Source organism: Pan troglodytes, chromosome 10 (genome assembly GCF_028858775.2).
Source record: "Pan troglodytes isolate AG18354 chromosome 10, NHGRI_mPanTro3-v2.0_pri, whole genome shotgun sequence".
In the NCBI taxonomy this organism is placed as follows: Eukaryota; Metazoa; Chordata; class Mammalia; order Primates; family Hominidae; genus Pan; species Pan troglodytes.
In genome coordinates, this window is record NC_072408.2 from 33,225,400 (window position 1) to 33,249,342 (window position 23,943).

General features: G+C 42.6%; 1 protein-coding gene across 3 annotated transcripts in view; it reads left to right on the forward strand.

The window, feature by feature from the left end:
* The window catches only part of PPM1H (protein phosphatase, Mg2+/Mn2+ dependent 1H), a 290,362-nt gene that overhangs the window by 114,812 nt on the left and 151,607 nt on the right, over positions 1-23,943 (forward strand). For all 3 annotated transcript variants that reach the window (XM_016923127.4, XM_509184.9, XM_016923128.4), the window contains exon 3: positions 17,669-18,013. In XM_016923127.4, coding sequence (XP_016778616.1) covers positions 17,669-18,013 — 345 coding nt within the window. The remainder of the gene's footprint in view (positions 1-17,668; positions 18,014-23,943) is intronic.

Genomic DNA, 23,943 nt, shown 5'->3' on the forward strand with positions numbered 1-23,943 from the left:
TCCTTAGGTGTGGGACCTGCTAAGCCAGGTGCCATTTGCTAAGGCCATTGGAAAAGCGCAGTATTTGGGCGGGAGTGTCCTGATTTTCCAGGTACAATCTGCCATGGATTCCCTTGGCTGGGAAAGGGAATTCCCCGACCCCTTGCGCTTCCCAGGTGAGGCGATGCCCCACCCTGCTTTGGCTCGCCCTCTTTGGGCTGCGCTCACTGTCCAACCAGTCCCAATGAGATGAACCAGGTACCTCAGTTCGAAATGCAGAAATCACTGTCTTCTGCATCGATCCCACTGGGAGCTGCAGACCAGAGCTGTTTCCATTCGGCCATCTTGGAACCGACTCGTGTTTGAGCTCTTGACAGTGGCACCTGACTTATAAGAAATAAAATACAAATTAATTTCGGGTTTCATCTGCATATAAGTAAAAAGTCAGGAGCTAAAGAAGCAATGTTTGAAATAAGTAAAACAACAACAACAACAACAAAACAAACTTAAAAGGCACACAAATTTAAATGTTTTAAGGTGTTCTGCACTGTAGTATTTTAGCCTGAAGAAATGTAAGGGGATGTGGTTGAAGTTTTCTAGTCTCCATCTCCAACACTCTCGAATGGATCTAGGTTTTGTTCTGTTTTGTCTTTTAATTAAGAGTTTAGTGATATAACTTATAATACAGAAACAATAAACATTTCTCCTTTGGGGTTAAGAAAGCAATGTTTGGCCAGGTACGGTGGCTCACGCCTGTAATCCCAGCACTTTGGGAGGCTGAGGCAGGTGGATCATGAGTTCAGGAGTTCAAGACCAGCCTGGCCAAGAAGGTGAACCCATCTCGACTAAAAATACAAAAAATTAGCTGGGTGCGGTGGCAGGCGCCTGTAATCCCAGTTACAAGGGAGGCTGAGGCAGGAGAATCACTTTAACTTGGAGGGCAGAGGTTGCAGTGAGCTGAGATCACGCCACTGCACTCCAGCCTGGCGACAGAGTGAGACTCCATCTCAAAAAAAAAAAAAAAAAAAAAAAAAGCAATGTTTTGGCCGGTGCAGTGGCTCACGCCTGTACTCCCAGCACTTTTGGAGGCTGAGGCAGGTGGATTCCCTGAGCTCAGGAGTTCGCAACTAGCCTGGGCAAAACAGTGAAACCCCGTCTCTACTGAAACACAAAAAATTAGCTGGGCTTGGCGGCATGTGCCTCTATTCCCAGCTTCTTGGGAGTCTGAGGCAGGAGAATTGCTTGAACCCGGGAGGTGGAGGTTGCAGTGGGCCAAGATCACACCACTGCACTCCAGCCTGGGCAACTGAGTGAGACTCCATCTCAAAAAAAAAAAAAAAAAAAAGAAAAAGCAACATTTTGAGATATTTGATGAAGCAGGTATGTAGTATAGTAGAGAAGGGCATTCTCAATGACAAATGAAGGTGGAACTTTTCTTGTGCCTGGATCATTTTTGGGTAGCTTAATGTGAAGAGCTATAAGCCCACAGTCTGGCAAATAGCAAATAGATACTCTTTGGCAATGTGCAAGCCTCTTGACATGCCTACCTCTGAGAACTGATTTGGAAACAGGATGGGTGGGCAGGAAAGAAGGAAATCTACAATTCTAGCACTTCCAAAAGACACTTTCATGAGACTGTCTCTTAGGAAAGCTGCTGTAAGCTTGTTGAGGACAATACCTTATTCCCAATGGCCTCCTGATTCCCACAGAAGGCTTTTTAATTAACCAGCTCAAGATTTGTGCACATGAATCACCATTGCTAGCTTTTCTTTCCTTTGACTTGGAAGGTTATAAAGAGTCTTTATTTATCATACTGATTGCCATCCTCAGGTGAAAACACAGCTTTTCCAAGAGCTTTTTCTTCTTAGTTCCCAAATATTTAGTCATTCCAGGAATGAGATAAGAGGAGGAGGGTACCAAGTGACTTCTCTGTGGAAGGAGAAAGAGATCACTCTGAAAGGTATGTCATAACCTAGTGTTAAGAAGTGCGTGTACTTACATAAGATGCGTGGGTGGGAAATATTTAGGGTATTGTGGCCATAACCAGGAAATTTTTTTGCCCACGTCTGACTCCCTATTTTGAACAGATTGTTTTTGGCTTGAGACTAGACTTCTGAACACATGCATTCCAAGTCTACTTCCTTAGGAGCACCCTTGTGTTGTTTAATTTAGCCAAAACACATCAAAGTGTGTGGTTTCAGTATCTGCTAGTTCAGTGTCTAATTACAATAACAGGAGATGGCTGTGTCAGCATCTCGGCCAAGACCATCAGCAGGGGAGAGGAAAGCTGATTATCTTTCTCAGCAGAGGACGGGGCAGCACTGTGGGAACTCCAGGCAAATAGGATCAAAATGGGGCAGGGAGAGGCAAAAGGAACATGAGAAAGGGACTATTTCAACTTTCCGAACTGAGGTTTTGCCATTCTTTTTATCTGTTTTTGTAAGAAGTACTCTTTCACCCCCGAAACATGCAATGAAGGTTGCTTCTGGTTCTACAACAGCAGCCCTTTGGAATATTTCGCCCTCATCAGGCAGTTGGCTCCCTGCAATGATGTCAGCTATAAAAATGCAATAGGAGCAGCCTTTTATTCATCTCATTTTATTATGCTAAAATTTTGTTCCTTGTTCTGCACATGTGAAGAAAATAAGAATTTTCTTTTCTTCTTAGTTTTTTTTTTTTTTTTGAGACAGGATCTCTCTCTGTTGTCCAGACTGGAGTGCAGTGGCGCGATCTTGGCTCACTGCAAGCTCCGCCTCCCAGGTTCACGCCATTCTCCTGCCTCAGCCTCCTGGGTAGCTGGGACTACAGGTGCCCGCCATCACGCCCGGCTAATTTTTTGTATTTTTAGTAGAGACGGGGTTTCACCGTGTTAGCCAGGATGGTCTGGATCTCCTGACCTTATGATCTGCCCGCCTCAGCCTCCCAAAGTGCTGGGATAATAGGCATGAACCACTGCGCCTGGCCAGTTTTTTTTTTTCTTTTTTTTAGTTTTTTTTTTTTTTTTTTTTTTTTTTTTTTTTAGTAATGCAGTGGTTTCTTTCAAAACTCTTTTAGTTCTAGGGACATAGAACTCTTGCCAGTGATTAAGATGGATGATTTTAAAACCAGGAATTGAGGAGGCTGATGTCAGCTAGAATCCCTTTAAAGGCCCCTTATTGGTGGGTGTTGGATTACTCTGAAGACCAGGTTTGACCAAGATGTACATAGTAGCTGAGAACACAACATGGTTTCACTATAGTTTCCCACTGTGGCAAAATGTAAGGTGCAAGGAAAATAAATCATGTTGAGATGGAAATTTCTTCTTGCTTCACTTATAATCTGACTTCCCACAGCTTTAAGTGGGAAGAACATTGTCAAGGGCAATAAACTTTATTTTCTTCTTTCATTTCTTCTAAAAAAAAAAAAAACCAAAACCATAAATAATACTCAGCACTCGTGTACCAGACGCTGATTTTAGTGCCTTGCTGGTATTAATTTATTTAACCTTATATAGGCTAAGTATCCCTTATCCAAAATGTTTGAAACCAGAAGTGTTTTGGATTTCAGATTTTTTCAGATTTTGGACTATTTGCATATACATAATGAGATATCTTGGGAATGAGACCCAAGTTTAAACACAAAATTCATTAGTGTTTTGTATGCAGCTTACACACATAGTCTGAAGGTAGTCTTATTTCTCCATGGGGTTGCTAAATAAACCAGATGTAGTGTGCCTGTGTTTCTACCATGACCCACTGAGATCAGGTGTAGAATTCTCCACTTGTGATATCATGTCCGTGCTCAAAAGTTTTGGATTTCAGAGCATTTTCCAGACTTTTGGATTAGGAGTGCCCAAACTGTAATATGTGCATAAATATGTATTATTATTGCCTTTTTTAACTGATGAGGAAGCTGAGGCACAGAGCTAGAAAGTGTAGATCTTGATTCGACCCAGGCAGTCTGGCCTCAGTGTCTAGACTTACACCATGCTGCCTCTGTATCCATTAGCAGTTGAGACATGGAGCAGGAAAATCTCTTTGAGAAAGTCAGACATCAAGGAAGAATAACTCCTAATGTTGACATGTATAATTTCAATAAAATTTGACACTAAATATTTTCTCATTTCCATTATGATTTCTCTTTTGATATGGGAGTTAGTTAGCAGTGTCCCCTGTCAACTCAGAAACTGTAATAGCTGTTACTCAGATGAAAAACAGAGCTAAAATGAAATTATCATCTTCTCTTTATCGTCCATTTTCTTGCTAAATTATAGAAAGACCATCATTTGCATAAACCATGGGAAGAAAAAAAAGCCCTCTGACTGGATAAGCATGAATACCTGAGTTTGAATCCTGTCTCTGCCCCTTCCTAGATGTGTTATCTTGTGCAAGTCAGTTGGCTTCTCCATACCTCAATTTTCCCATCTGTAAATTGGTTATAACAGGTACTATTTCATAGGCTTATTAGAGTGAAGTGAGTTAAAATATGAAAAGTGCTTAGAATAGTGCATGGGGTAGGTGCTCAATAAATATTATCTATTGTTGTTGTTGTTTCTAATAGTGGATTGGCAACTGCACTTCAGTATTATTTCACAGTACTTATGTTTTTTCCATAAACTAATTTAGGGAGAAGTTGTTGATGTATAAAGTAATAGTTTAAGAATATTCCCGAGTTGATTCTAGAATAAATCACAATGCAATTTAGCAAAAACCGTTATAAACTTTGTACTTCCTTTTATAAATTAATATTTTAAGACAGGTCTAAATTGCCATTTAAAAACAAAAATCAAACTTACTAAACCTATCCTGCACCTTACTGCCTCATTATGTTGAAGGAATTGAACCAAAGAAACCTGCAATTCATATTGTCATATCCTGAGAAGGAAGCAGCATATTCATTAAAGTATATGAAATTAAGGGATTTTTTTCCTCCACTGCAGAGCAGAGTATCTGAACAATTTAGTCAAAAAAAAAGAGGTATGGTAAAAAGCGAACAACGCTGTAGGGTCATGGCTTCATGTGGACAGCAATAGAACGTGAGCCCTAGGAAGGTCTTTCATGAAGTCACTCAAATGTTTTCTCATCTCTACCTCCTCATTGGCTTATTCTTCTCCCTTTCACTGTGGTACTGTGAGGATCAGATGGAAAACTGGACACTGAAAGCCCTGTGGATGGAATGCCTATAGCAGATACTCTGGACTGTGCATTATCATCTTCACTGAGATTCCTGGAAAACTGGCCAGAAAGTTTGTGGAAATCAAACCATATAATCACATATATAGTGGGGAAACAGAAAAATATGGCAACTCTGTTTCCCCAAGGGGAAGTGATCAATCCCTTTTCTTTGGTAGTGGGAGAGACGGGGTAGAAAGTGCATTCTGTGCTCATACAGGGCATTTTGTAAAATCAACGATGAGATGTCACTCAAAGTGGGATTTCTACATTTGTGATAGGCCTTTCCTGCTGTTGATATGGCCCCTCCACCGGTTGTATAAATACCTGAATAGTTAGGGTGGCAAAGGGAAGAATAATATTAAATAAGCTAAGGACTTGTGAATGCTACCAGGAGGATACCACTTTTTCCCTTCAGACAACTATTTCTAAATTAACAGTCTCCAAATTGTAAGTTAAAAACAATTTTTTTGGCAGGGTGTGGTGGCTCATGCCTGTAATTTCACAGCACTGGGAGGCCAAGGCAGGAGGGTCACTTGAGGCCAGGAGTTTGAGACCCAGCCTGGGCAACATAGCAAGACCCTCTCTACAAAAAATTTAAAAATTAGCCAGGTGTGGTGGCACATGCCTGTAGTCCTAGCTTCTTGGGGCGGCCAACGTGGGAGGATAGCTTGAGGCCAGGAGTTCCAGACTAGCTTGGGCAAAATAAGGAGAACTCATCTCTACAAAAATAAAAATAAAAAATAAAGCCTGGTGTGGTGGTGCACTCATGGTCCCATCTACTCAGGAGGCTGAGGTGGGAGGATGGCTTGAACCCAGGAGACTGAGGCTGCAGTGAACTATGATCATGCCACTGCACTCCAGCTTGGGTGACAGAGCAAGACCTTGTCTCTTAGAAAAAAAATGCACCCCCAATGTGTTTGTTCATTTATTGATCATTTATTGATATATAACCTACTACTGTGTATCCATAAAGTATATAATTATTTTAAAACTATAAAGATACATTTAAAATTTTTAAATGTTTTAATTTAAGGGCAATAAAGATGAAAAGGCAACGTTTTAAAATAACAACAGCTAACAGTGATACAGTGTTAATTGTATGCCAGGCATTGATTTAAGTGTTTTTCACACAGTAACTCATTTACTGTCTTGCTAAGAGCAAAGACTTCCTGCTATCATTAGCTAATATCTGAAGGCAAAATTCATCATTAACAATAGCGAGTATAATGCCATATTTCAACTCTCCCCTTGAGCGTTTCAGAGTATTTTGGCTAGATATGATGATGATGATTGTCAGATATGACTGGATTGTCATTCCTGGGAATATCAAGTGCCAGCTCTGACATGTTCTTATTTGCTCATGTTTTCTATCTGTAGTTTCTTTGCAGAAATTTTTTTAACCTGTTGTCTACTATGTGAGGAATAATTTTAATTTAAAATTTAGTAGTATAATCACCAGTTAGGGGCACAGGTCCCCTGCAATGGGTTGCCATATACCAAAACTAACAGGCATGGAAGGGCACCAGCATCCCATGCACGCGGAGGATTGACTTACCTACCACGCGAGGGCGCCAGTGTCATCCCGAATGAAAACTAGGAAAGCATTTCTAACGTGTCTCTTACACGCCGACCGATTGTTTTTCAATTCCCCCTCACATTCATGTGCTTCGTGTGGAGAGCACTCGTCTCAGGGGAAGAGGGATAAAGAGGTTTGCAAAACTCTAGAGCTCTGTGCAGTGAGTAAAGGAAGGCAAAACCGTCGTTTCCTTAAGCTGGAACAAATACCTCAAACCCCACTCCTTGGCTTTGTGTATTTCCTCTCCTACATCTGGGTATTTCTGTTGGTCTCCACAGGAAACGTCTGAGGTTATGTCTAGAACCTCTCCTTCTCAGTTGGCACTCCATAAAGAGGGGATGGGTACCTCACAATCACCCAGATGGCTAACGCTGGCTGTTTTAGTCTATGGATTCCCCGGAGTTCAGGTGCACGTGATGTAGCTCCTGTTCGAGTAGGGCTAAAATTTAAGCTGGTCATTTTTGACATCTTTGGTTGGCCCTGGGATCAGTATACCTGAAGCTGAATGGACACCACCTGCTTGTTTCTGAAATGACTTCAGCTCCTTGTTTAATAGTTAGATTTCTGTTTGGAACAATCTTGTATTTGTTGAAAGGCCCAAGGAGTCTTTTCCAGTTAGAACTCATTAAGTTCTGGCATACTAGATTTTTTGAAAAATGGGAAAAAGAAAATAAAATTATTAAAAAGCAGTTTCCTTTTGCGAGAAGAGAATGTGATAGTGAGCCTACTGTAGAGAAAGTCTAAAAGAGAAACTGAATTTTCAAGCTCTCAATTTTTCACCTTCTGGAATCTTCCTTCATCAGGCTGCAGATGTATTCCTGAATAGAAGTAGGTAGGCATTTGTGTGTTATAAATTGCGTATAAGACTGATTCTTTGTAAATGAAATAATTTAGAGTGCAACTGGAAAACTGCCTCAAAGTTATTGTTTTGTGAGTCAGAAGTGATTTCTGCCAAATTGAATTATATGGTAAGTCAGGAAGGGGCTTGATACTGTTTTTCTTCAAGTGGAGTACACATTTAACTCATGTTTATCTGGAGCAAAAATAAGGTTAAACATTTGTTAGAATGAATATGAGTAATTTTGAAGTGTATTATGTCAAGAGCTAGGTTACTCTAATTATGAAGGGTCTGATTTGCATCCTGTGCTGGTGCCCCATCAACATTTTCTGAAGCTTCCGGAAGAGTAATGCAGAGCCATTGCCGAAACATTTGAGCAATCACACACGTATGCAATTACTAGTAAGCAATAAACAAATTAAAATAACACAAGCAACACTGAAGTGCAAGGCCACACAGTAACAGAAGCCGAGGAGATTAATTACACAAAGTTGTGTGACACTGGGGAGAGGGAAAGATCCCTTAACTTGGAGTCTGAAGAACTAGGTTCAAATCCTATCTCTGCCACATACCAGCAGAGTTACTTAAACTATCTGTACCCCAGTTTCACTGTTGGCAAAATGGAGTGACACCCATTTTATTGTGATGTTAGGGGGATTAAACATAGGTGCTTGATAGATTTGTATTAGTTTATTCTCACGCTGCTGAGACATACCAGAGATTGGGTAATTTATAAAGGAAAGAGGTTTAATTGACTCACAGTTCAGCATGGCTGGGGAGGCCTCAGCAAACTTACAATCACGGTGGAAGGGCAAGCAAACACATCCTTCTTCACATGGTGGCAGAAAGGAGAAATGCAGAACAAAGGGGAGGGAAAGCCCATTATGAAACCATCATATCTTGTGAGAACTCACTATCACAAGAACAGCATGGAGGTGACCACCCCCGTGATTCAATGACCTCCGACAGGGTCCCTCCCACGACATGTGGGGATTATAAGAACTACAGTTCAAGATGAGATTTGGGTGGAGACACAGCCACACCATATCAGATGTCCTTTGAACTAAGATTTCCTTTAGGGGAAATAAGAAAGGTGAACAGAAGCAACAGGAGTTGCACAGTAGAGCGAGATGAGTACACCATTTGGCAGAATTGGAAGTCAGGAGCTCAGATGTGCAGCCTGGTCTCCCCACCTGCTCAGTGTCCCTCCAGGCTATTTAATAGTGTAAGTAATTACCATTACTTCTAGTGTTTTTGCTACTCCTATGTGCTGAATACAGTGCTATACATTTTATCATTTTTAAAACGTACAGTACAATTAACTTTTTCCTTTTGGTATACAGTTGTATGAATTTTAACATGTGCATAGATACATATCATCACTGCTGCAACAGGGATTCAGAGCAGTTTCATCATGACAGAGAACTCCTTCTTGCTATCCCTTCATAGCCATACCCCTTCCCATGTGCCCCCCATACCCCATGGTTAGCTGCACATTTAATACATGTTATCCACTCGCGTGATGCCATGCACTTTGTTTTTCTAACATTCATCACACTTGTAATTACCTGATCATATTCTAGATTGTTAGTTCAAGAGCTTGAGAACCATGACATTTTCATTTTCTGCTGTATCTCTAGTGCCCAGCATGGAGCCTGGCACATAGGAAAGGAGGCTCCAAGACATGTACCATTACATGAAGTAATCTTACTGTCTGTGCCACCATTTTGCCTTGTCCTTTATCATCTTCTTCAAATAAGGAAATGGAGTTGAGAGAAGTTAAGTAACTTCCCCAAGGTCACATAGTAGTAAATTTCAGAACCCAGATTTGTCTTGATCTAAAGCCTGTGGTCTTTCTATGTTAAGACATATCATGGTAGATAGAATATGTTTGTTTTAACTCATTTGAGAATGCGTAAGTAAATATCCAGCATTTAAAATAACTAAAATTGCCCTTGGACTGTTAAATAATGTAAATGCTTAAACCTTGTTTATTTACCGTATAAATACAAAATCTTATACTCAGAGTTAATACCAAACTGAGGAGATGTTCCTCCTTTGCCAACAGTATGAGGGGTGGATATGCCCTAGCTCAGAAGAGATTGGATTGAGAGAGAGAGGGAGACAGTGAGTTTCATACTGGTTATGTAGGAACGAGGCTCAGCAAATCAAGTACGGCCAGAGATGGCAATGTCTCTTCGTTTCTTTGGAGCCCCTCTGAGATTCCCAGGGTCCTAGATGCAGGCTCCTTATTTGCTTGGCACACTTGGCCTCAGGGAGCTGAGAGGACACAGTGCTGGGTAAATAAAGCAAGATCAAGTCATCCCCAATCCTGGAGTAGGGTAGGGTTATGATATTCTATTGGTTTTACCAATGTGAAGTGTCTTATATAAAATCCCTATTTGCCAAGCTACTGTATTGCTTTGAAAAAATAAAAACCATTCTCTCCTTTTCTTTCTTTGTATATGTAATAAGTAGTTATCGAACATCTGTTCTGTACCAGACACTCATTGGGAATACCAGAGCAAATGAGACACACCTAAGTCTCTGTGAGCAGGGCTGACGCATACTGGTGTACAGAAAATGGGATGCACAGGGGCTGAGGTGATCCAGGCAGGCTTGATGGAATAAGTCACACTTCCACCAAAAACTGAAGGATAGTGTTCCAAGCAGAGAGATAGGGATCAGTGTTTCAGGCAGAAGAAAAACATGATGGTCATGGTTCCAGAGGTCACTGAGAGTTAGAAGAGAGGAAATGAGAGAAGTTCAGGACCACTGAAAGAAGCAAGAGATGTGCTGAAGAGTGAATAGTAACTAGATCATTCAGTGTCTGTAAGACATGTCAGCATGAGAAAAAAATGGCATTTTAAGGGCAGTAGGGAGTAACTGAAGATTCTGAGCGGTGAAGCAATACATGTGTATTTGCAGTGAAATCGCAGGTTTCAGATGCTTTAAAAGCATCACCTTCATACCACTTGTGATTCCCCAGGCCTATCTCTTAGACTCACAGTTGCATTGCCCAGGCCACCTTATTTCTGGCTTAGACCCCTAACCTTGATGAAGGCCCCTCACTGCTCATGTGACATTGAGGAGATATTCATTCCTTCATGTTCCCAGGTCTGACTTTATGCATCAAACCATCCTGCTTATCTTACGGCAATTGATGGCATCATTTTGAGGAGAACCAGGTAGGAAACAAGGGAGAATCCTCATATCCTTCTTAAAATAAGTGTACAGGCCGGGCCTGGTAGCTCACCTCTGTGATCCCAGCACTTTGGGAGGTTGAGGTGGGTGGGTCACTTGAAGCCAGGAGTTTGAGACCAGCCTGGCCAACACGGTGAAACCCTGTCTCTACTAAAAGTACAAAAATTAGCCTGGTGTGGTGGTGTATGCCTTAGTCCCAGCTACTTGGGAGGCTGAAGTGGGATAATCACTTGGGCCTGGGAGGCAGAGGCTGCGGTGAGCCAGGATCGCACCACTGCGCTACAGACTAGGTGACAGACTCTGTCTCAAAAAAATAAAATAAAGGTACAGCAAAACCTATTTGATCATTCCACCTTTGAAAATAGATCTTTATTCTCTCTAATATTTTGGTCACATTTCAAACACATGTAGCCCTCTCTGGCCTCATATTGTTCTTTGAAACACCTCTTGCAGTCCTTCATGAACCTTTTAAATTCTAGTGCTTCTTTCTTGCCTCCCAGCTTTCATAGCACTCCTAGGTACAGAGGCATTGCAACTCACTAGTACCCGCCAGGTGGTAAAATGGAGGCTTCTCAGTCTGCTTTGCCAGACTGGAATGTCACCCTAGCCCTCAAGGCCGCTGTCCAGATGGTGCTCAGGGTGAAGTAGGGGCTTCTGGAAGGAGATGATATTTAAGCTGAGTACTGAAAGCCAGGTGGGAGTTATGTAAAGGAGGTGGTGATGGTTAGTGGTTTGTGATGAGCTGCAAGTTCTGTAGTTTGGTGTGGGTGGGATTTGAGTAAGGGCTAGAATGTGGGGAGATCATCAGAGATTCAATCAGAGACGGCAAACTGGAGGCTCACGGACAGGAGCCAGCCCACAGAGCAGGCTGTTAGACTCAGAAAATGACCAAATGTTGTGTTTTAGGAAAAATCACGCTGGTTGCAACTCAGATTATAGAATAGAAAAATGGACTATGGCACTATGTATAGATTCAGGCAACCCTTCCCTCTGGGGGTAGGGTAGGGGTGGTCACCTTAGCATAGAGGTTGGTGGCTGAAAGCATAGACTCTGGTCCCCGCTGCATAACTTAATAGGTGGTGACCTAGAACAGTTATATTCTCTGTCTCTCATTTTCCTACAATATAAAATGCAGATAATTACCACACCTCTCACAGAGGAGTGGAGTAAGGATTAAACGAGTTCATATTTGTAAAGCATTTAGAGTATTGCCTGCTATATAAGGTTTATTAAATGATGGGATGGGTGGCCAGACACGGTGGCTCATACCTGTAATCCCAGCACTTTTGGAGGCTAAGGCAGGAGGACTGCTTGAGCCCAGTTCACTAGCCTGGGCAACATAGCAAAACCTCATCTCTCTGAAAAATACAAAAATGAGCTGGATGTGGTGGCACATGCCTGTAGTCCCAGCCACTCAAGAGGCTGATGCTGGAGGGTCATTTGAGCCTGGGAGGTTGAGGCTTCAGTAAGTCGTGGTTGTGCCAGTGCACTCCAGCCTGGGTGACAGAGCAAGACCTTGTCTCAAAAAATAAATAAGTGATGGGAAGGTTTTTCTGGACCCGTAACTGGATGTGTTTCTCTGACCTTAGGGTCTCTTACACTTTTAACAGCTGAGCTGAACTCTAAGCACGTAGCAGAGCCCACAATGTGGTTGCATTTCCCCGAATACTATGTCCCTTTTTTACATCCTCTTAGCATAGGAGGACATTGAAGATTTTAACATCTCATTATAAACTTGTTTTTATCTAGTTCAAGGGATTAAAAAACAACAACAAACCATGGCATAGAATTGTTAAGCAAAAGGGACAACCAGCTAATGGCCTAACACCTGTCCTGCCGCCACTCAGCTGATGATTGGTGTTGAAGATGGGATTAGAATCCAAATCTTCTCATCTGTAATCATTGTTCTTTCCTCTTTCCTATGAGTTAGAGCTCTTTGTGTTTTTACCTTTGTTTTATGATGCTTTTCATTGTTTAAATGTGTTTTTTTATGGCCTGAATGTGACTGAATGTTTTTTAGGGCAGGATTTACCTCCTACCTTAGCATCATGACTTTCACCCTTATTTCTTTTCTAATCTCACAGAATAGCTTGAGTGATCTTTTAAAAACATAAATTGATTTTGTCATTCTTACTTCAGTCAATGGTTTTTTTTTGTTACACTTATGCTAAAGCCAGGATCCTTCATGTGTCCTGTAAATATTGAGTGGTCTAGCTGCTACCTCTCTCTCCACCCTCATCTTGCTCCTCACTCTCCCACTCAGCCACATGGCCATGGTTGAGTCTATGCTCGTGCATCATGCCCCCATTCTACCGCAGGGCCCTTGCACCTGCTGTTGCTACTGCTTGGGATTCTCTCCCCTCCCCTCCTTATCTCATGAACTTCCATGCATCCTCAGCCTAGTCCTCATGTCCTCAGGAAGCCTTCTCCAATGTGTCCTGTCCCTCTGCAGGCTGGCCTTGTAGTACTAAGAATTTCTCCTTGTCCTCTCTTTGATCAGACTTGTGATCTTATGTTTGTACGTGTGATTATTTGATCAGTGTCTTAGTATGTTCTCTCACTTCTCTAAAGAAATACCTGAAACTGGGTAATTTATAAAGAAAAGAGGTTTAACTGGCTCACTGGTCCACAGGCTGTACAGGAAGCATGGCTGGGGAGGCCTTAGGGAAACGTTCAGTCGTGGTGGAAGGTGAAGGGGAAGCAGGCACATCTTACATGGCCAGAGAAGGAAGAGAGTGAAGGGGGAGGTGCTACACACTTTTAAACAACCAGATCTCGTGAGAACTCACTCACTGTCACAAGAACAAGGGGAAATCCACCCCCATGATGCAGTCACCTCCCACCAGGCCCCTCCTCCAACACTGGGGATCACAATTCGACCTGAGATTTGGCAGAGGACACAAATCCAAACCGTATCAGTCAGTGTCTGTCTTCCCCACTGGACTATTAAGATCAGGCCATGTCTGATATCTCTTTCAGCCAGTCTTTTATCTCTACTGCCTACTCCAGAGCCTGTTGCATAGAAAGTGCTCAAATCACATATTGGTTGAATTAAAAATCAGCTATTTTATTTCTTAGCACCTAACACAGAATCGAATGGAGATCAAGTTTTAAAGAGCACAGAGTAATGGTTCATGTCACCATATCTACTCAGTGTCTTCTAGCATTATACTAAAAATGTTATTTAATGGCTTCAATTAAAAAAAAAAAAGCCTTCAGTATTTATTGCTGTAGGGTAGATAAGCCAGCTAGTCAGAAGTAGATGTTATATCCATACCTTATCTCTTTGTCCACCAATTTTCTGAAAATAGAGATCCCAAATATTTATTTTTCTTAGTGTTTTATATCCTACCCCTCTAGTTACATTTTTTCAAATGTAATGTTTTATTTCTCCCAGTTTTATTGAGGTATGATTGACAGAAATCATGTATTTAAGGTGTGCATGATTTGATATACGGGTGCATTGTGAAATGACTGCCACAATCAAGTTAATACATCCATTCCCTTACATAGTTACCAGTTTTTGTGTGTTTGTGGTGAGGACACTTAAAATCTACTCTCTCAGGTAATTTCAAGTATACAGTACAGTGTTACTAACTAAAGTCACCATACTGTACATTAGATCCCCAGAACTTACTCATTTTATACCTGAAACTTTGTACCTTTTGACCATTATCTCCCCACTTTCCTCAACCCCAGCCCCTGGCAACCACCATTCTACTCTCTGCTTCTACGAGTTTGACTCTTTTTTAGATTCCACATATGAGATCAAGTGGTATTTGTCTTTCTGTGTCTGGTTTATTTCACTTAGCATAATGCCCTCCAGGTTCATTCATGTTGTTGCAAATGGCAGAATTTCCTTCTTTTTGTGGCTGAATAATATCTTATTGTATGTAAATAATATACACCACATTTTCTTTACCATTCACCTGTTGATGGATGCTAAGGTTGTTTCAGTGTCTTGGCTGTTGTGAATAATGCTGCAATGAACGTTGGGCTATAGATACTGATTTCATTTCCTTTTGTTATATAACCAGCAGTAAAATTGCTTTATATGATGGTTCTATTTTTAATTTTTTGAGGAACCTCCATACTGTTTTCTGTAATGGCTGTACCAATTTACATTCCCACTCACAGGACAGAAGTTTCCTTTTTCTACACATCCTCACTAACACTTGTCTCGTTTTTTTGATAATAGCGATCCTAACAGGTGTGAGGTGCTATCTCATTGTGGTTTTGATTTGCATTTTCCTGACGATTATTGATTTTGAGCACGTTTTCATGTACCTGTTAGCCACTTGCTTATCTTAATTTCAGAAATGTCTATTCAGATCCTTTGTCCCTTTTTTAATAAAAAACAAAAAGATTTTTAAAAAGTGAGTTTAATACATTGCAGTAGAAATTAACCAAAATGAAGCATTAAAAAAATGAAAGCATCCTTAATGAGCGATGGGACAACCTCTAGGGACTGCTACAGGTGTAATTAGATTCTTCCAAGGAGAAAAGAGAGAAGGATACCAAAAAAAATTTTTTTTAAGAAATAATGGGTGAAATTTTTCTAAATCATATGAAATAACTGTAAGTCCACAGATCTAGAAAGACAAACTCCAAGCACATGAAACATGAAGAAAATGACACTAAGGTACATCATGCTCAAATTGCTCAAAGCCAGGATAAATGCAACTTTATTTTCTTAAACAATCTTTTTTTTTTTTTTTTTTTTTTTTTTTTGAGACAGGGTCACTCTGTTGCCCCAGCTGGAATACAGTGGCAAGATCTTGGCCTGTTGCAGCCTCCTCCTCCTCGATTCAAGGGATTCTCCCATTTCAACTTTCTGAGTAGCTGGGATTACAGGCGTGAGCCACTGTGCCCAGCTATTTTCTTATACAATCTTTAGGCCTTTTCTTTTTTCTTGCCTATCTGGAACCTTCCAGTATCATATTGAATAGAAGTAGTGAGAGCATACTTTTTTTATTTTGCCCAGTGTTATGGGAAAGTATTCAGTATTTCACCATGAAATATGATATGAGCTATAGGTTTTCCCTAGATGCCCCTTATCTGGTTGAGTAAGGTCCTTAATTTCAGTTCACTGAGTTTTATGAAAGGTATTGATGGTGAGCATCTTTTCACAAGCCTGCTGGCCATTTATTTTATGGCATCTTTGATGAAATGTCTCTTCAAGCCCTTTGCCCATTTTTTCATCGGCTTGCTTGTTTTGTTTGCAATAGAATTGTAGGAGTTTCTTGTGTATTTTGAAAATTAACCCCTTATCACACACATGCTTTGCAAGTGTTTTTTCTCATGCCATAGGCTACCTACCTTTTGGTTTTGTTGATCACTTCCTTTGCTGCGCAGAAACATTTTAGTTTAATGTAGTCCCACTTGTTTGTTTTTGCTTCATTGCCTGTGCTTTGGGTATCATATCTAAATAATCATTGCCAAGACCAATATCAAGGAGTTTTTTTCCCCCATGTTTTTTTCTAGGAGTTTTATGATTTCACGTCTTACATCTAAGTCTTTAGGCTATTTTGAGTTGGATTCTGTATATGATGTAAGAATAGGGCCCAATTTCATTCTTTTGCATGTGGATATTCACTTTTCCTAATACCATTTATTGCAGAGACTCTTCTTTCCCTAATGTGTATTCTTGGTACCCTTGTCAAAGATTAGTTGACAACATATGTGTGGGTTTATTTCTGAGCTCTCTATTCTATCAGCTATGTCATAATTGAGCTCCTTTTCTCTAAGATCTAACGCGTGTGTAATTCAAACATGGGTTCAAAAGTGCTCATCTTGAAGTAGTCTAGAAATCCACCAGCAGCCACTAAACCCAACGTAGATGAGGGAACACGGGTTGCATGTAGCTCTAAGGCAGGAAGAGGGAATGGAGAGACCGAGAGTGACATCAGCTGGAGAACTAAGGGAGGTGGGAAGTATAAAGAGGAGATTTGAATTGGCTGCATCTTGTGAGGCCTGGGCTAGACTGGCTGTCTAGGGTGAAAACATGTTCTAAAAATTCAGGATGTAGACCAAGAAAGATGGGACAATTATCCCAGCATTTAAGGGCTCTAAAAGGGGAAAATGGGTCTACTTATTTCCCGTTGGAAAACCTGAGAAAGGGCGTTTTTCCAAGGCCCCAGATCAAACCTACTCTGGGGTTGAAATAGATGGGAGGTTCCAGGCACGGTGGCTCACGCCTGTAATCCCAGCCCTTTGGGATAATCTCAGCACTTTAGGAGGCCAAGGTGGGTGGATCACTTGAGGCCAGGAGTTTGAGACCAGCCTGGGCAACATGGTGAAACCCCGTCTCTACTAAAAATACAAAAAAAAATTAGCCTGGTGTGGTGGCACGCGCCTGTACTCCCAGCTACTCCAGAGGCTGAGGCATGAGAAGACTAAGGCGTGAGAATCGCTTGAACCTGGGCGGTGGAGGTTGCAGTGAGCCTAGATCGCGCCACTGAACTCCAGCCTGGGCCACAGAGTGAGACTCTGTCAAAAAAAAAAAAAAAAAAAAAGACGGGAGTTAAGGAGTTAGGTGTTCAAGCTGGACTCGTACAGACTTGTCTGTTTGTAGGAGAGTTTTATGCAAACACCTACACGTCAAATTAGAGTAGATCTCACCCTCCAAGTAGTAGCTTAGTGTATGATCATTTGGGCTCCCTTGCTAGGTGGGGAGGCAGAGACAGCTTCATCCTTCTGGTGCTAGTAACAACAATGGCTCATTTGGGGACCCTTCCCTGAGTATTTTTTTGTTTTTGTTTTTGTTTATTTTGTTTTGTTTGCTATGTTTTGACCGCATTGTTTGCAGACGACAGACAACCAAGTGGACCCTCAGTCCCATAGATGTCCCACAATCTGTATGACCCTGAGGCAAAGTCCACAGCCGTTCTCACTCCTCCCTGTCGTCCTCTCCCACAGGAATCCGAGGGTGTTTCCTGCCACTATTGGTCGCTGTTTGACGGGCACGCGGGGTCCGGGGCCGCGGTGGTGGCGTCACGCCTGCTGCAGCACCACATCACGGAGCAGCTGCAGGACATCGTGGACATCCTGAAGAACTCCGCCGTCCTGCCCCCCACCTGCCTGGGGGAGGAGCCTGAGAACACGCCCGCCAACAGCAGGACTCTGACCCGGGCAGCCTCCCTGCGCGGAGGGGTGGGGGCCCCGGGCTCCCCCAGCACGCCCCCCACGCGCTTCTTTACCGAGAAGAAGATTCCCCATGAGTGCCTGGTCATCGGAGCGCTTGAAAGTGCATTCAAGGAAATGGTAGGTATTCCTGGGAGTCTGGGGCAGCAGGGCCAGGCTGGCGCCTGCGCCAGGTCTGTCCGTCCTTCCTGGAGGGCTCCCAGAAAGCGCACGGTTTTGCCGCCTGGCTCCACCCGGACGGCCCCCTGTGATAATGGGGCTTCCATTCCCAATAGAAATTGGCAGCAGACAGAGTTCCTGGCATCAAGTGCTGGCAAAAATGTAAAAGAAGGCTGAGTGCGGTGGCTCACGCTTGAAATCCCAGCACTTTGGGAGGCCGAGGCAGGAGGTCAGGAGTTCAAGACCAGCCTGGTCAACATAGTGAAACCCCGTCTCTACAAAAATACAAAAATTAGCCGGGCATGATGGCCGTTGCCTGTAATCCCAGCTACTCGGGAGGCTGAGGTGGGAGAATTGTTTGATCCTGGGAGACAGAGATTGCAGTGAGCCAAGATTGCGCCACTGTGCTCCAGCCTGAGCAACAGAGCGAGACTGCGTCTCAAAAAAAGTAAAAGAAGATGAAAGAGGGGGACAGTGCATGAGGTCATAGGCTTATTAAATACAGGCCTTATTGCTTTTATTTCCTATATTCATATTGATGCCAGCTGGTACGATTGCACTTAGATGTGAGCATGATCACCATCTGTTTTACAGATGTGTATAAAGTCCGGTGTTGGGGGAAACAGGGTTTAGGAAAGTGCTCAAAAGTCCCCATCCTATACAGATGTGATCTAAGAACGGCTGTTTTACCACAACTGGGAATGCGGTTCACACTGCAGACAAAGTGCTGGAGGAGAACAGAGCCAGGGGCCAATATCCAAGAAGTCTTAGTCTTACCCAGGCATGTGGATTTGTCTGTTCGTTTCCATCTGAATGGGTCTGATCGGGAGTTCATCATCCTTCGCTGTTGGCCTCACTCCTGAGCATGTCCTCGGGAGAGTGCCACAGCTCTCGCTGTCCCTTGCTGCCCCTCTGCCTGGCGGGAGTGCACATAGAAGCCGCCTCTGCTTTGTTCTATGCCAGCTCTTTCCCTCTGTGAGCTTACTTTATCCTAAGCCAATTATTTTGGTTTTAAAGATTTTATTTCTTGCTCGGCAGCCTGCATACAGATAAAGAATAAGAGATATTTAAGGATATTTATAAGGGCTTGAGTTAGGCAAGTGGGCAGTCATGGCCTTAAAACCTGGAGATTACAGGCTGGGCGCGGTGGTTCATGGCTGTAATCCCAGCACTTTGGGAGGTCGAGGTGGGTGGATCGCAAGGTCAGGAGTTCGAGACCAGCCTGGTGAATAGGGTGCAACCCCGTCTCTACCAAAAATACAAAAAAATTAGTCGGGCGTGGTGGCACATGCCTGTAATCCCAGCTACTTGGGAGGCTGAGGCAGGAGAATTGCTTGAATACAGGAGGCAGAGGTTGCAGTGAGCTGAGATCGTGCCACTGCACTCCAGCCTGGGCAACAAGAGCGTGACTCCATCTCAAAAAAACAAACAAACAAACAAAAAAAACCTGGAGATTACAAAGTGATGAGAAGCTGTTAAATGAAGTCAAAGCAGCTAGAAGCGTCTTGCCAGAACCGGATAGGCACATGGTGCATGTTCCAGGATCTCACGGCATCAGGTAGTGTGCTAAGAAGGAAAGTAAATAATGACTATACATATCGTCATCTGATTTGTTTGTAAGGCAAAAATAGTTCATATATTCACCCCTCAAATTTGCATCCTCTTTTTATTTAAACGTGTCCGTTCTTTGGTCTCAGCTTTTTCTCTCCTTGTTACAGAGATAACATTTACCCTTTGACTAGCAGGTGGTTTAAAATGCACCTTGCTGGGCGTGGTAGTGGTGCATGCCTGTCATTCCAGCTACTCAGGAGGCTGAGGCCGGAGGATTGTTTGAGCCCAGGAGTTCTGAGCTGTCATGTGGGTTCAGTGTCAATGTGGTGACCTCCTTGGAGCAGAGCACCACCGGGATGCCTGAGGAGGGGTGACCTAGCCCAGATCAGATACACAGCAGGTTATATCTCCAGTGCTTTTTTGTCACTGTATTCCAGCTTGTGCAACACAGCAAAACCCCATCTCTTAAAAAATAAAAGTAAGAATAAAAATGTAAAAATAAAATGCACTTCTATCTCAAGACTGTCTGATAGCCTGCAACCCTGCAATCCCAATAAAAATACCAGGAGGCTGGAAAAGATTATTTAGGAAAAAGGGAATTAAGGTAGGAAAATTGACTCCCACTCAGTCGTGGTGTAAAATCTCACTCTCTGCCTCTGTAGAGGCTCTGATGTCAATAAATGTTTCTAGACACTAATACTCAGAATGCCAAGTATTGAATTTATTTTTTTAATTATTTAGGCAAAAATTTGACAATGGGCTCTCCTTGTAATGTAATGTAATGTAATGTAATTCAGTTTGCATGGTAGAAGTGAAAAATAAAGGAAACGTTGAGATTTTCATTTCCTTCAGTTGTGACTAGTGCCACAGGACATCTTTTACCTGGAGCTGCTGCATTCTCAATTTTGTCCACTAGATGCCAATGTCACATTGACTCAGGACTCCACAGGGGCCTCAGGCTGTTCCTGCCCATTAATGGCTCAGGGTTGCTCTTAACAACTGTGCTGGCAAAGAAAGGTTCATTCAGAAAAATACTTAAGAGGCTCATTTTTAAAATATTTCAACTTTTAATGAACCAATTCATTACCTCAAATTTTTCTTGGAAACTTAGTCACCAGCAAAAACAACAATTGTTTGCTTCATTTTCATGTGTAATTCATTCAATCAATAATATTTGTTGAGAACCAACTAGAAGCCAGGCCAGACTGGGAAAAGAATATTGAGCCGATTAGGCAAAGAAGGGTGTTAAACAAGTAAAATATAAATGGGAGGAGCCTTGAGAGGGGAAATACAGGGTGATGCAGGAGTCTGGTAAAGAGATGAAGGGAAAGGTTCCCTGGGGAGGTGATGCTAGGGTGTGGGGGCTCAGGAGTAGAGCAGACATGTGCAGGGCAGGGTCGGGAGAATGAATGCCCTGGGGCTCAGGAAACCTGGGTAACAAACCGAGCCTGAGAAAAAACCCAGGTAGGCCAAAGCCAATAAGCCACCATTGCTGTGGTGGGAAGATAGATCTTAAATGTAGCAATGGCAGGTGAATGAGGAGGAAGGCTGGAGCGCCCCTGTGGAGACCCAGGCCCAGATGTGCCATATCATGAACTTTTAGCTTTAAGCTATGTCTCTTCCCTGTTTGTTCCTTTCAGGTTTACCCCCATACCCTAGCTTCCTCTTCACACTTTTTCCCCGCAGATTGTCTGTCTAGGTCCCCAACCTGCCTACAGCTTACCGGGGCTTTGCACTGTGAAAGGAAAATAAAAACTGGGCCCCCAATCCACTATGGAAATTGGAAATTACTAGGAAAAACAATTAAGCTGAAAGCTGAGTCGTGGAAGAAACTGTTTCCTTTTGTTCCTAAGCAGATACTACAGATGAATGGTTGAATATCTCCACAGGTAGCTACTCTGTGTTCACCTTATCTCACGCAAAGTGTTGATTTATTGATTTCCAGAGCCCCAGACTATCCCCTACCTGCTCCTTTTCTCTTGGAATATGAGGATGACCACACCCTCCCTCTTTCCCCTCCGGCCCACTTTTCCCCTTTAAATACTGAAGCCTTCAAATTCATCTTTGGAGAAAGGTACAGACCACAGACTGTCTCTGTGATCTGTGTGTTTTTTTCTTCCAGGCATGTCCTTACCCTTGGCAAAATAAACTGAATGGATTGAGACCTGTCTCAGATACCTTTTGGTTTACAGCACCTTTCTGGTTGGCCTTATTAAGTGAGAAGCTCACCATTCTTCGGTTCTCATGGCACCTGGAAGGGTGGCCATACCTTGTGCTTTGCTGGGGACTGGGCCAGTGGGTGCCTGCTGTCTTAATTGTTAATACTCTCCCATTTCACTCTCAGATGTGACCTTCTTTGGAATGATAAGTCTTCTGTTTAATCACAGATGCTCTTGTTTTTCTTTGCGTCATCAGAGATTTCAGAAAAACTACACTCCAGTTTCATAGAAATAATGCCTGTCTTAACCTTATTAAATTGCTTAAGGTGAGCTTCAGAATCCACTGCACAGAAATTATACCAGCTTCAAAATAATAGCTGGAAGGCCATTGCCAACTCCTTTTTCTTTCCTCCCCCTCTCAATATTAGGTTTTTGAGAGTCATTGTCTTACCGTGTAAACCTTTGGTTTTTTGAAATGCCCACAAGCCCCATGCTGTGCCAGGCAACCCGAGGACAGCTCACACCGCTGTCTATAGCAGGACAGCTTTGAATTTTCCAGATCATTCCTAAACTTTTTTTTTCACCGCAGTAGCCACCCACTCTCTAATTTTCCTGTTTCTAGATGTCCTTTAGGTATTGCGGGGTTTGTGCCATTCTGATTTTCTATAATAGGAAATTCAATATTAAGTAAGAGTTGTCATATAGGCATTTCAGCTTTGTGGCTCTCTTGCCTTCTCTTCCACTTTTAATCCCTAAAAGTAAAGTTCCCCAAGCCTTGCACCTAAGCCTCTAATTTGTCTCACTGATGACATTTATGCAGCTGTCCCTCTGGAGATTCTGAGTGTCACAATATCCTTAAAAGCAGAGCTTCTCCTTCACTGGGAGTTTTTGCTTTATTTATAATAGCTCAACAATGTGGAATCAGAATTCTTTGGACTCTCTTTGTTTCTGTCTACCTGCTTGTCTGTCTCCATCTGTTTGTCTTTTCCCTCAGTGGAATGCTGTGATATTATGATATTCTGTCTTCAACTCCATGTCCTGACATACAACTCCTAAAATCCTTGAAATCTTCAAAGTGATAAGTATCTTTTTGTATCCTAATGAGATGACTGGTGGCTGGCAGCCCCTGGGTAGCTTCTGGATGGGGTCTGTTCATAAAAAAGACCAAGGCAGGATTAGAGGGCTGTGCAACTAAGTAGAATCACACAGTAAGCTGCCGTTGATAATGTAGATGTCAGGTGTATTAATGTGAATAAAATGAAAGAATAGCCTAATTTAGATTTGCCCCAATAATTCGTGTGTGTGTGTGCGCGCACACGCGTGCATGCATCCTCAACCTCATGAGAGGGGAGAAGGGCTGAAGGGTGAGTTGATCACCAACAGCTGATGATTTAAACACTCGTGCCTATGTAATGAGGTCTCCATAAAGGCCCAAGAGAACAGGGCTCAGTGAGCTTCTGGGTAGCTGAACATGTGGAGGTCCCTGGAGGGTCACGTGCCAAGTGAGGGCATGGAAGCTCCACACCGTATGCATCTCTTCATCCATATCCTTTGTAATATCCTTTATAATGAACTAGCAAATGTAAGTAAATTTTTCCTGATTTCTGTGAGCCACTCTAGCAAATTAATCGAACCTTAGGAGAGGGGGGTCTTGGGAACCCAGATTTATAGCTGGTCAGTCAGAAGCACAGGTAAACCAACCTGGGGCTTGCGACTGGCATCAGAAGTGGGAGTCGGTTGGGAGACTGAGCCCTCAACCTGTGAAATCTGATGCTATCTCCAAGTACATAATAGTGTGGAATTGAACTGGAGGACGCCCAGCTGGTGTCTTCTGCAGAACTGATTGCTTGCTGGTTATGTGGGGGAAAACTCTCACACATTTGGTCACAGAAGTCTTCTGTATTGGTTGTTGTGGGATGAGAACAGAGGAAAAACAGTTTGTGTTGTTTTCACTAAGAACTGCTCTTCTCAGTCACTAGTATTTATTGAGCTTACATCTTAAAATCAGTATTCTTTTAGACACCACCGAGGAAGTAAAAGATAAGATCTTATGGTCAGGCACTTTGGTCCACACCTATAATCCCAGCACTTTGGGAGGCCCAGGTGGGCAGATCACTTGAGGCCAGGAGTTCGAGACCAGCCTAACCAACATGGCAAAACCCTGTCTCTACTAAAATTATT